This window comes from Anastrepha obliqua, chromosome 5 (assembly GCF_027943255.1).
Source record: "Anastrepha obliqua isolate idAnaObli1 chromosome 5, idAnaObli1_1.0, whole genome shotgun sequence".
NCBI lineage: Eukaryota > Metazoa > Arthropoda > Insecta > Diptera > Tephritidae > Anastrepha > Anastrepha obliqua.
The window spans coordinates 61,115,871-61,128,025 of NC_072896.1; the positions used below are offsets into that span (position 1 = coordinate 61,115,871).

The window sequence follows — 12,155 nt, forward strand, 5'->3', positions numbered from 1 at the left end:
CCGGACCAGTTCGGAAGAGGGCGAAGTTGTTTAGTGATGTTCTTCCGATGCCTATTAAAATTTTGCAATTCCGGAATTCCGAAACGAACCATCTTGGGGTTGGCGCTTCTACGCAATACAGAGTAAATCTTTTGTTATTTATAAAGTGTAGTTTTATTTGTTGCGTGATTCACCTGGAAAAAGAATTAACCCATCTTAAGAAACGACTTGTGAAATTGGATAGATTCAAATTCAATATTCAACGCCAGTCAAATATTTTCTGAAGGGAGTTGAAAGTTGAAAGATCCAACCAAAACAATTCATTGAGCTTAGGACAATATGACACATTCAATATCCAAAATTCGCACATGTACTAACATATGTAGGTCTTCTGAGAATGAGAAAAACATATTTTTTGTGGGAAGTTTAAAGTTTTTAAGACATAGTTCTCAAAGGTTTTGTGAAACGTATCGAAAGTTGCAAAATTTTTTAAAATATGTGCCAATCACATGTTTCGCTAATATATATATATATATATATATATATATATATATATGTGACAAATCCATGGGAATGGTTAAGTTAGAAGTATAAATAACACAGGTCAACAACATTTTGTTCTAGGAAAGTGTAGGGTCATTTTCGAAGTAATTTTTTGCGTAGAATCCGAATCCGGGGTTTAAATTGCTCTATCACGTCAGGATTTTGAGATATCCTAACCTAAAAGTGCAAAATACGCTGTTTTTGCCCATTTTTGAGGTTATGTAGCTACGCAGATTTTGCTCTTCATAAAAAAGTAAACATAGTATTTTAAAGTATAAGTCTTCCTCTTTTAAATGCCGTTGAGTTTGCATAAATATCTTTATTTTTCACTGAGATATCGCATTTTGAAGTTTCCCTGTTTGTGAATCAGCATGACGCGTTGGCGAATCCTCTCGTACACCAAGAGCAAAAACCGGGAAGAAAAGGAAGGGGCTGCTCTTGTGGTGCGAGTGGATGAGGCCAGAGGCCAACTTCTTTGGCCCAGAGCCCGTCTTGCCACCCCCTTTTGCGGCCATCACAGCCACGGTTAGCAAATGAGTAACTACCCCCCACAAGCGAGCTTGGCAGGCTTAGAGAGGCTGCAGATGGACTAAACTGATGTTACCTGTCATTTCCGACCGACTGTCGCAGGTTCTCCTGTCAGTAAGCAGAGGGGACTGTAGGAGCCTGGTTGGACTGATGACGGAGGACAGTTTACTCAGCCTAGCTTGTGAAGAGGAGGATGAAACGGCGGACCACTTCCTGTGCGTCTGCCCCGCCTTCGCTCGAATCAGGTTTGAGGTCTTTGGCACTGATGTGTTAAGAAGCGATCATCTTGGCTCCTTGGCACCACAGGATCTACTCAAATTTCTTCGGAGATCGGGTAGATTTAAAGAAAATTAAAAGGGAATCTAAGTGTAGTACAATGGACTTAATTCATGTTCTGAGTGCTGCACTTGCTCGCTGTCCCGACAAACAAAACAAAAAAAAAACGTATTAAATAAACCGGTGATTAGAAATAAATATTTCAGTAAAAATAACGCGCTATGTCTCCAAAACCGGTCGTTTGCGGACCAAATAATGCTTCTTTAGATCTATATTATTACCTGTTTACATATTTTATATTTTCTTTTAACACTCTGCATAAATCTGCGTAGTGCTTCATCAATTTTCAATTCATTTTTTTTAGTTCTTTTTTGGAGTTCAAACGCAAATGAGTTGCATTAATTTCAATCAAACAGTTGGATTCTATACCTACTATATGTATACATACATACATATGTATGCACATACATATATATGCGTAATTATTATTGACACAAGCTTAAACTACAATCGGTGTTCGCAAATCAACAGTTTTGCTATCCGTTAAAGTGGAGGACATACAACAAGATGTGTTATTATTTTGGCTTTGAATATCCTCTGAAGAATTGACTCCAACATTACATTGGTCTTCGCATATCAGACGCTTCATGTCTGCCCTCTCGATGAGTGGCATTGCCGGCGCACAGTGCACTTCGACCATTTCGGTAATTATAATTCCCTCTGTATCGGAGCACGGTGAGTCCAATAGTTGAAATCGTATTGGAGACGGTGTGCGTATAGCGTACATAGATGAAGAGGATGTAGATGATGATGGTGGTTGAGGAAGATACCTCTCGCTTACTCCAATAGACGGTAGCTCCGGAATAGAAAAAGTGCTGTTTACACTTTTTGCTGACGTTGTTTCCGATGACTCCAATGATGTCCTTGACAACCGATTGATTTCTGCAATTGTTTGTTCTATCTGTACATTCACAATCGAACTGTTGTCACCATTATCTTCCTCATCACCATCGATATCTGAATTTAATGTGTAATATAAATTAACATCTGTCTCAGGGTAAAAAAGGAGTGAAAACTGCTTAAGTAAGTCATCCTTAGCTTGGTCTAGTGGCGGTGGGTGCGGGGTAGAAGGTGTTGAGTGTGGCGAGAATTCACAGCTTTCGTAACTTATCGAATTCTGTAAATTAAACTCGGTTGAGCAATCCCTTACACTTCGCTGACCTCGTCAAACTCTTTCTTTATGCGGCCTGGATTTTGATGGTGTTATATTGGTGGGAAACCTGAAACAGATAAAAATATTTAGCTTTTGAATACTTTCTCATAGCGAATAATACATACATATATATATATACATTATATTTAGATAGCACGAGTAGTTGATGGTGCCAATTAAGCTAGTGTAGTTTAAATTTTCCCAAAAGTGGATGTAATTAAAAACAATACCTGCAAGTATTTGTTTGCGTATATAAAATACCTGCAGGGTCTTTCAAGTTCGAGTATCGTTTTAGCAATCTTTTGATTTAATAGCTGCCATAGTTCGAAGAGATCACTTTTGACAGATGTTAAGTAGAAAATCTGCAAACTAAAGGGTTTTCCAATAACAGGTGTTATTTTGAATAGCACGCTATTTCGGTAGATGCCACTTTTGAAGCTGTCATTTTTTGATATTTGACAAGTAGAAACTACGCCATTAATAAAAATCGAACACGCTTAAACAACGCATTGAAATTAAAATTCACTATACAAATGGTGAAAATTTGGCAGAGACGGTTCGTAAAACTCGAACATTTTTGGGTCATCGTGAAGGACCGTGTCGGACTGCAATACAGAAATTGGTGAACAAATTCGAGCTGTTGGGACAAGTTAGTGATGTGAAGAATAAACCCGTGCACGTGGCTCAAGAACAGCCGAAAATATTGCTGTTGTAGCCGAAAGTGTTGAAGAAAACCCAGGTTTGTTCATTCCTCGTCGTTCTTTGGAATTAGGCATTCCGCAAACGTCATTACACCATATTTTACATAAAGATTTGGGCCTCAAGGCTTATAAATCCAGTTAACACAATAACTCAAGCCGGCTGATCATCAACAACGTCGTGTCTTTGCTGATTAGGTCGTTGAAATGCACGAAAATGATCCGAAATTCCATCGAAAAATCATCTTGAGTGATGAAGCCCATTTCCCCCTCGGTGGCTTCGTCAACAAGCAAAATTATCGGATATGGGGCTCAGAAAATCCGAGAGTTATTGTTGAAAAGCCTCTCTATCCTCAACATGTGACTGTTTGGTGCGGTTTATGGTCCGGCGGAGTCATTGGACCTTACTTTTTCGAAAATATCAACCTGGAGCAACAGTTACGGTGAATTGATTGCACTATCCAGATATGATTAACAATTTTTTATGGCCGGAATTGGATGGTATTAATCTCGACAACGATTATTTTCAACAAGACGGCGGTACGTGCCATACAAACAACGAACCCATTGATCTTTTACGGCTATATACTATAATCGTTCTACAGAGTTCGGAATGAAAAACTAATTCGAAAAAATTGGTTGACTCTGTGCAAAACCTAAAAAAACCAGGGAACTTTCGACTGTTCGACTGAAATCAAGTATCTAATATTTCTATTTTGCCTGTACAAAGTACATTTCCCAACATCAGAGTGCCGATATATTGTAAAGGGAAAATTAAATCCGATAGCAAATGCACTCAAAATTGCCATTATTTTTGTAAGCGGATCAAACTCCTATGGAAACACCATTCATGACATTTATTTTTTAAGATAATCCCTTTAAAATGTTGGCCGCAACTGCGCCGTAATTTGATCATCAGTAAATACCAATTTTGAATGACTCGCTGGAGAACTTCGGTATCTCATGAATAATTTTAGCAATGTTGCTTCCAATGCCTCAATCGAAGCTGGCACAAAGCATTTAGACTTTACATAGCCCCACAAATAAAAGTTCAAAGTTCATATTGTGGAGATCATGGACTTCAATTTCTGGCACCAAATAGTCGTTTATCATGGCGCTATAGCGTTCGCCATTCACTGTTACATTGGCGCCAGGCTCGTCTTTGAGGAAATATGGGCTGATGGTTCTTCCAACTCATAGTCCGCACATAATGGCTGTTCCTGAATGACTTCGAGTTGCTTTTCAGACCAAATACAGCAGTTTTGCTTATTGAGCGGCATTAAGCTAAAAATGGGCCTCACTGCTTCACTAAATTCGGGTCCCAAAATGCGGACCTTGGGCGAGTTTTTCAAGAACCCAATTACTAAAATTATGACGCTTTGGTAGATCGACCGGCTTCAAATCTTGAGCTAGCTGTATTTTATACACTTTCACACCAAGATCTTTGCGTAAAATCGCCCAATTAGTGCCGTGAGATAGGCTAAGTTGTTGAGATCAGCGCCGAATCGATTCTTCCGGGTCTTTGGCAAAACTCTCATTTCTTCTTCTTCTTAATTGGCGCTATAACCGCTTACGCGATTAACAAAGCGCGCCAGTCGTTTCTTTCTCGTGCTAACCGGCGCCAGTTGGACACACCAAGTGAAGCCAAATCCTTCTCCACCTGATCTTTCCCATGCAGAGGAGGCCTTCCTCTTTCTCTGCTACCGCATCGAATACTTTCAAAGCCGGAGCGTTTGTATCCATTCGGAACGACATGACCCAGCCAGCTTTTTAAGAGGCGGGTCCTAAACCCAGCGCACAACCAGCTATCCTGGAATGTTTCGCCTTCTCACGTATTTCAGATCGTACACTCTGGAAGTCACTCTATACATCGAACCTGGCTCGAAAATCTGGTGCACAGATGACTCTGAGCTGGCGGATGGTAGGCCTGTTGTGGGACCTTCAGCCCGAACTTTAAAAGGACGGTACCCATGGGTGGTTATCCCACAGCCTTTGAAGCGGAAATCCCTGGCATAGAAATCTGTGGCAGAGAATGCCTTCGAAAATGCATAATTTCGAAGCGCATATGTATTTTGTCAGACAGTCAAGCAGCCTTATGTGTATTAGAGTCTCACATAATTACATTCCAAATTCGATGAGCAATGCTTTACTGTCCTCAATATCCTGGGAGCACTTAACACCGTTTTGTTGGGCTGGGCACCAGGACATGGCAACGAACAGGTAGACTGCTAGCGAAAGCCAGGGTTTCTTCGAAATTTAAAGGCTCACCAAAGCCCACATAAAGGAATTTACACCAATCTCCAACCAGGGTCAAAATCAGGTTAAACTGTTTATTCTTTCCTCAAGAACATCATCAAATAGGCTCCTAAATCTGGATAGAGACGGCTTACCAAATCTCACTCGATACTATACGGGACTTTATAGGCTTCGTTATCAGTTCAAGAAACTGAAACTAGTAGCAAACAGCATCCGTCGTGTTTGTGAATTGAATGGTGAAACTCCAGAGAAGATTCTAATAGAAGCCATCTATCGCAAGCGATATCAAATCCGTTAGTGACATGGAACCAAACGCCTGAGGAGGTATTCAAATTCATTAGAAATCTCCAATTACGGGACTGCGATCAAGCAGAATATACCACATAAGAGGTCGCAGGGCATTGTGGTCCAATGATAATGGTAATAAGAATATTGTGTATCAAAGCAGATTTCTTCTAGCTCATTTTTTATATTATTGTATCAAAATCAATAAAAAGTAAGTTATTGCCTCATAATCCGTTGCCATGTAATAATATAAATACGAGTATGCCAATTCAGAATCTATCATTTTCAATAATCGGAGTCTTTGAGCGATTTTTCTGATGAAACTTAATTCAGTGTTGGAAAACGGGAATTTATTTAAGTTTACCTGTTTCTTTCGAAATGCAGTCGATACATAACATCTTTATATCAATGATGAAACTCGTCACATATATTTCTGGTTCTAATAATAACGCGAACACTGCAAATTCTATATCATTTTTTTATCTTGTTCAGCTCCTCCTGCACAAGCAACGATGTGTGAGCAGGGCGTTATCGTGATGCAAGAGCCAATTTTTGTTAATATTCCTTATTGACCGTTTTACCCTGTGGAATGAACTCATGATGCACAACGCCTCTGCAATCGAAGAAAACGGTAAGCAAAACTTCTTTTCGCTTTTTTCGGTCTTGGTTCGTGCGGCAGCTTTCATTGAGATGATTGAGCTCTAGTTTCCACGTCACAACTATGAACCTACGATTCGTCACCAGTTATGACCCTCTGGAAATTTGGGACAGAGTCCAACATCTCATTAGCAATGTTCATGCGATGCTGCTTTTGGTCGAAATTGAGCAGTTTTGGTACGAATTTTGCGGCGACCCGTATCATGCCCAAATCATTGAAAATAATCGAATGGTACGAGCCAATCGATATGTCTAGGTCCTCGCAATTTCTCTAACGGTGATTCGACGATTGGCCAATACCATTTTCTTCACTTCATCAATTTTTTCGTCGTCGTTCACATCTTCTCGGCCTTCTGAGAACATTTCGTGCCACCGATAAACGTTGCTTTGGTAAAAAGTAGCTTCTCCGTATGACACAATCAACATTCGGAATGTATCTGCGCACTTAATTTCGTTTTTCACACAAAATTTGATACAGGTTCTTTGATCCATCTTTTTGAATAGGTAAAAATCGAAGACGAGCCAAAACACGTGGAAGTAAAGCAGCTGTCAACACTTAACTGAACATTCAAAATGGCCGAACTCATCGGCATGAGTGAGAGACATGAGTACCAACATATCGCCACAAAAAAATCGAAATTCGAATATACGTAACCTGCGAAAATTCAAATAATACTGCGATACTTTTTGAACACACCTCGTAAAACCCTCGAACGAAGCACTATACTTGATTTGGTCCGATAGTACGATCGCAAAATCATTTGAGTTTGCAGTGATTGCAGTAGTGGTAGATTTTTATACTAAGCGTTATCGAGTTTACCTCGTACAGTAAAGCAGAGAAATTAAACAATAGTAAAATTTAATTCGGCCTCCATATCCGAATAGGTTGGTGCGTGACTACCAGACAATGGCAGACCTCCGAGTGTATTTCTGCCATGAAAAACATGAAAAAGCTCCCCATAAAAACCACGCACGCCACAAATAGGAGGAGGAGCTCGGCGAAACACCTAACAGAAGTGCATGCGCCAATTATTTATTTATTTTTAAATAAATTAATTAACATTGAAACAGTCTGTACGGTTTTGCAAAAATTTCTCACAATTATATACCGCGAATTATTTTGAATCTAAACATTCGTAACTTTTGGTTTAGGCTTTTGTATTGGTATAATATACTATGTTATTTTCTTTCAATTCAATCAATTATAATCTCACCCTAAGCTCTTGGTGCCGCTAAGTGAGTCCTCATTCATGCCTTTGGAGGTTTGTGTTTGGGCGGATGACATCGTATTTTTGCTAAATGGCGCCTGCAATGAAGTCGATGTGATCGTGAAATAGCCACCCGGCTTTGGTTTCAAGTGCCGATTATTCATTTGCATATGCACGGTTTTCATGAACTCAATTTGATGTGCCAGTTTCTGGATTTGTTCCTGTAAAATTATCAATTGATATATAGAAATATACAGATATTTACACATAATCAATATAAATACATGTGTGTTTCAATGTACACATACGAATAAATATGTACATATATTCTGTATTTTTGAAGAAGAAAATAATAAAAACAAGGATTGCCTTTCACATTTTGCGCCCAATAATGAGAACACAGTAATACATATAATAATGAAAAAAGCGTTATTGTTTTTCAAACTATTAGATACACTTCTGCAATCGCTTGAACCAATTTTCAAAGCACTTTTGCCAATCAGAAGTGGATACCTCCAAACAAGCTGTTTAAGGGCTTCAACAGCTCCTTCACGCCTTGAAAAACATTCGCATGATTTTCGGAAACGAAAAGAAATCATTAGGCGTTAAATCAGGACTGTAAGAGGGATGACCCATTAATTTAATCTCAAGGTTCTCTTGTGTGAGTCGATATGTGAGAGTTCGCATTGGCTTGGTGAAGTATGATTCGTGTTCGGTGTTTGGTTTCTCCGACAACTTCTGGTAAACAAATGGTTATGCACCACTCAGAATTGACTGTTTTAATTTCTCTAATGGTATAGTTGCGACATGACCTGATTTACCAGGCGAACATTTGCTTTGAGGTGCTCGTTTGGAACAGCTGTCCTCTACCTACCTAAATACTTCTATACTCTCTTAAATTCTGCTAAAGGGAACCAGCTGCAAATGGCAGAATCCCCTGCTCATGAGCTACCTGCGAACATTATCTCTCTCTTCGGGGATGTTAACAGTTAGCTGCTAATTGTGCCTACTTTTACTGATGATTCTACCCATGCGATTGACTCTACTTCACCTTCAATTGTTATTTCTGTTTCCAAGAATAATAAGTAAAAATAATAAAAATTACTGAAATATCTTTTCAAAATATTCAACTTTTTTCGAAAAGGGTATATAGGTATATTAGCTTTATATTAAAAAAACTGAAGAACTTGCGGAACAAAGGGAGTAATATAATATAAATATATAATAATAATGTTTTGTACAAAAAAACAAGGCATGAAACCTTAACAAAAAAAGCAAAAATTGATAAAACGGTATTTTGTAAGCTCTTGAAACTTGGATTATGATATATGCACATAAAATTATCACTTATAGCATTTTATATTTGGTGGAAACAAACCTTCAATTCCTCATTTTCTTGGTACAAGTCGGGAGACTCTTCAGGCACGAGGCCTACTCCATTCAATGAAAACGATGCGGTTATACTACGTACTTTGGCCTTCTGATCCCATTTATCACCTTGTCCTTTGAGAACACGTGAAATTTTAGTCCCGAATACAAGGGCAATTGTTGTTGTTGTAGAAAACTGTGTACGAATAAATCCAAGCAGATATTTGATATCCGGCCCAGCTCTTGGAAATATGAAAATACTGCAAGATATTAATAAGAAACAATTGAGAAAATTATTTTCAACATGTAATTATAGTTGGGCTTCAGAAATAATAGCGTGAATGCATAAAAAAGTGAATATGAATCTCTCTCAAACTTTTTCAGCATGTGTTCACTCAATTCATATGTATATAAATGGTATGGTCTGAGTAAAGAGTGTACTGAATATCACAAGAGAATATGACAATAGCGATAAGTTCGTTAAACATGCAAGTTGTGAGTCGACAGTTATCGTTCAAGTAAAAAATTTCAGAAAAAAAAAGACGATTGGATCCAAATATACATACACATACATACCATTTTAGTTTCACTCTCATACATACATATGCACATCCATAAATAAGTTTTATTCCATCCTAAATATTTTGAAATGCATAAATAAAACGAAATTTGAATGAAACGTCGATTTCAGACTACAAGAGACGTATTAATTTTTTGACGTGTTAACGTCTTATAATTCGATGTAGCCGGCTGCACGCATCAAAAAATGCGGCGTTATCTTGCTCATGCGTCGTTACCTTTGCTCATGCGTCGTTACCAGCTGTAACTTTTTTCCCTGAAAGGGCCAACTAAAAATGTTTTAAAAAATGTATTGTACACTTTAGAATATTTGTTAGTTTGGCAACCTTATTTATTTTAATACACAATAACTTGTAAATGTATTCTATTTGAACATAATGGACGTTCTGATTGTTTTAAGCCAATGAACAAACTTGCCGAAATACAGATTGTCTTTGAAAATATCAAAGAAAAATGTAAAAATTTATGTTTATCAGAACAAGATATTATACAGGGTTGGCCATATTAAACTGACCCATTGAGTAACCCTATAACTTTTTACTGTAATTTGAAATCTAAGGTTTACGTCAACAAGCCAAAGACACTAGGCGCACTTAAGGCCAATATCCGACGGGAAATAGCCGCCATATCGGCCGAGACGCTGGCCAAAACTATGGAAAATGCCGAAAAACGGGCACATTACGCTATACGAGCTAAGGGCGACCACTTGCGCGATATCATATTCAAAAAGTGATGTAAACGAATCTCCTTGAACTAAATTAAATGTTTTTCACAATGAAACACAAAAAAATGTTTCTTTTTCCATATTTTTTTAATAATCACATGGGTCAATTTAATATGGCCAACCCTGTATATGCGTGGATGAAGTCTTACCACTATGGAAAGGTCGTTTATCTTGGAAGCAATATATACCTTCCAAAATAAGTCGTGGGAAGCAATAATTCTTCAACAAGTGAGGAGAAGTTGTTTTGGTTGAATTAATAAAATAAAATTAGTTTATCGAAGGCATTGAATACTATTATGAAATAAGGGAATTGAAAAAAGAAAGAACTGAAAGCATTGTCAAATTACTTGAGCGAAGTGATCTTAACAGGGATTAATATAATAATGTCAAAGAAAAGCAAACACATGGATGTGAAAAATGAATTGCATGTACTTGTATATAATCAAATTTATGAAGCAAGTAATTTTTGAACTCTCCATCATCATGGTGATTCCATGATAACACTACAAAGTTCAAAACTATTTCAAAATACTCACTGGAAGGCGACCATTGTAATATTAACAATGGCTATATTGTAGATGGCATAAGAGATAAGACGGGCTTCATTGTATAATGATTCGGCATTGCGAACGTTGTAGCAGACACGAATACCCCATGCTAGAAATAGAACCTCACCAATGGCCAAACTATGGTCCCACCAATTATAGGAGCATTGTTTGAATTTTAAGCCGGCCTGATCGAGTATCTATTGAAAAATAAATTTTGAATTATCATGTCCACACAATTTTTCATTTATAGAAAATAATCGTGTAATAAAATCAATTGATGCTTGAAAGTAACAAAACTTACCACTTCGGCATATGGAGTCGCTGAAATGGTCCATGTACCTAAGTAAATCAGCATCACTAATAAAATGGGCACCATCCACTGCAGAAGTTGCTGATCGGTGAGCTTGACTTTATGTGCCGACTTTACACGATACGTCAGAGAAACTCTGCGAAAGATCAAATAAAGCTTGTTAATGTTTAAAGTAGAACAAAATATATCTTATAAATAGAAATATGGTATGACATTATCTAACCGTTGTCTCCAATTGCAATCGCACAGAACTTTGTTTACTGATAGGAATGTTTTAAAAATTGCAAATACTTTAATTGCAGCTCCATGCCAAACCTCATTGATAAGCTAAGATATTTTCCAATAATGCCCAGATTACTTTTCGTCTTATAATGAGCTCTTTTTTAATACTGAAAAGCTTCGAAATTATTTAAAAGGCAGTTTTATATCAAGGCCAATTGAATGGCGTCTTCCGAAAACCGTTACTTTATTTATCACGATTTTAGTAACACTGGCGTCATACACCATAATAACACAAAACAAACAAAAGGAGGAGTAATTAGACGTTTGTAAAAATTCAGTGAATGGCTTGGTAATATTGTGATTTCTAACATTTAATGTAAATAAACTACACGAAAACGAAGTGCCGCCAGTTAAATTGTGAAAGTACGAATTATAAAAATACCACCAAATGTAGTTCTTATGCGGATGACGTCGTGGCAAGAGAGTGAGTGTATGTGTATAATTTCTTGTGTTTGTTGGTTTCTATTATTTTCACCTACTCTTCCTCTTCGCAAACTAGTAATTCCCTTCTATTTTGTGTTAAATTCTCGGGGTCTGACGGCACAGCGAATGCGAAAGGCGCCATCTCTTATTCTATCATTCTTTGGTTTTATATTAGAAAATTATGTAGCTATCACCAGCCATCGGTCCAAATCAAGAGCGTAAGCGAAAATTTTCTTCCAAAACGCAGAAAAAGTTAACGAATGCAAAATTTGCCATGC

General features: G+C 37.7%; 2 protein-coding genes across 2 annotated transcripts in view; both read right to left on the reverse strand.

Moving 5' to 3' along the window:
* Nucleotides 1–1,702: 1,702 nt before the first annotated feature.
* Nucleotides 1,703–2,551, reverse strand: LOC129248794 (probable G-protein coupled receptor CG31760; the record flags this gene model as incomplete). Its single annotated transcript, XM_054888410.1, has 1 exon — nt 1,703–2,551. A coding segment is annotated over one exon (726 nt), but the record flags the coding sequence as incomplete, so codon positions are not given.
* The window catches only part of LOC129248475 (probable G-protein coupled receptor CG31760), a 67,467-nt gene continuing 57,767 nt past the window's right edge, over nt 2,456–12,155 (reverse strand). Inside the window, exons 10-14 of the mRNA XM_054888031.1 lie at nt 11,164–11,308; nt 10,851–11,059; nt 9,022–9,271; nt 7,650–7,864; nt 2,456–2,606 (exon numbers count right to left, since the gene is read on the reverse strand). Of these exons, the coding sequence (XP_054744006.1) occupies nt 2,552–2,606; nt 7,650–7,864; nt 9,022–9,271; nt 10,851–11,059; nt 11,164–11,308 (874 nt within the window). The 3' untranslated portion in view covers nt 2,456–2,551. The remainder of the gene's footprint in view (nt 2,607–7,649; nt 7,865–9,021; nt 9,272–10,850; nt 11,060–11,163; nt 11,309–12,155) is intronic.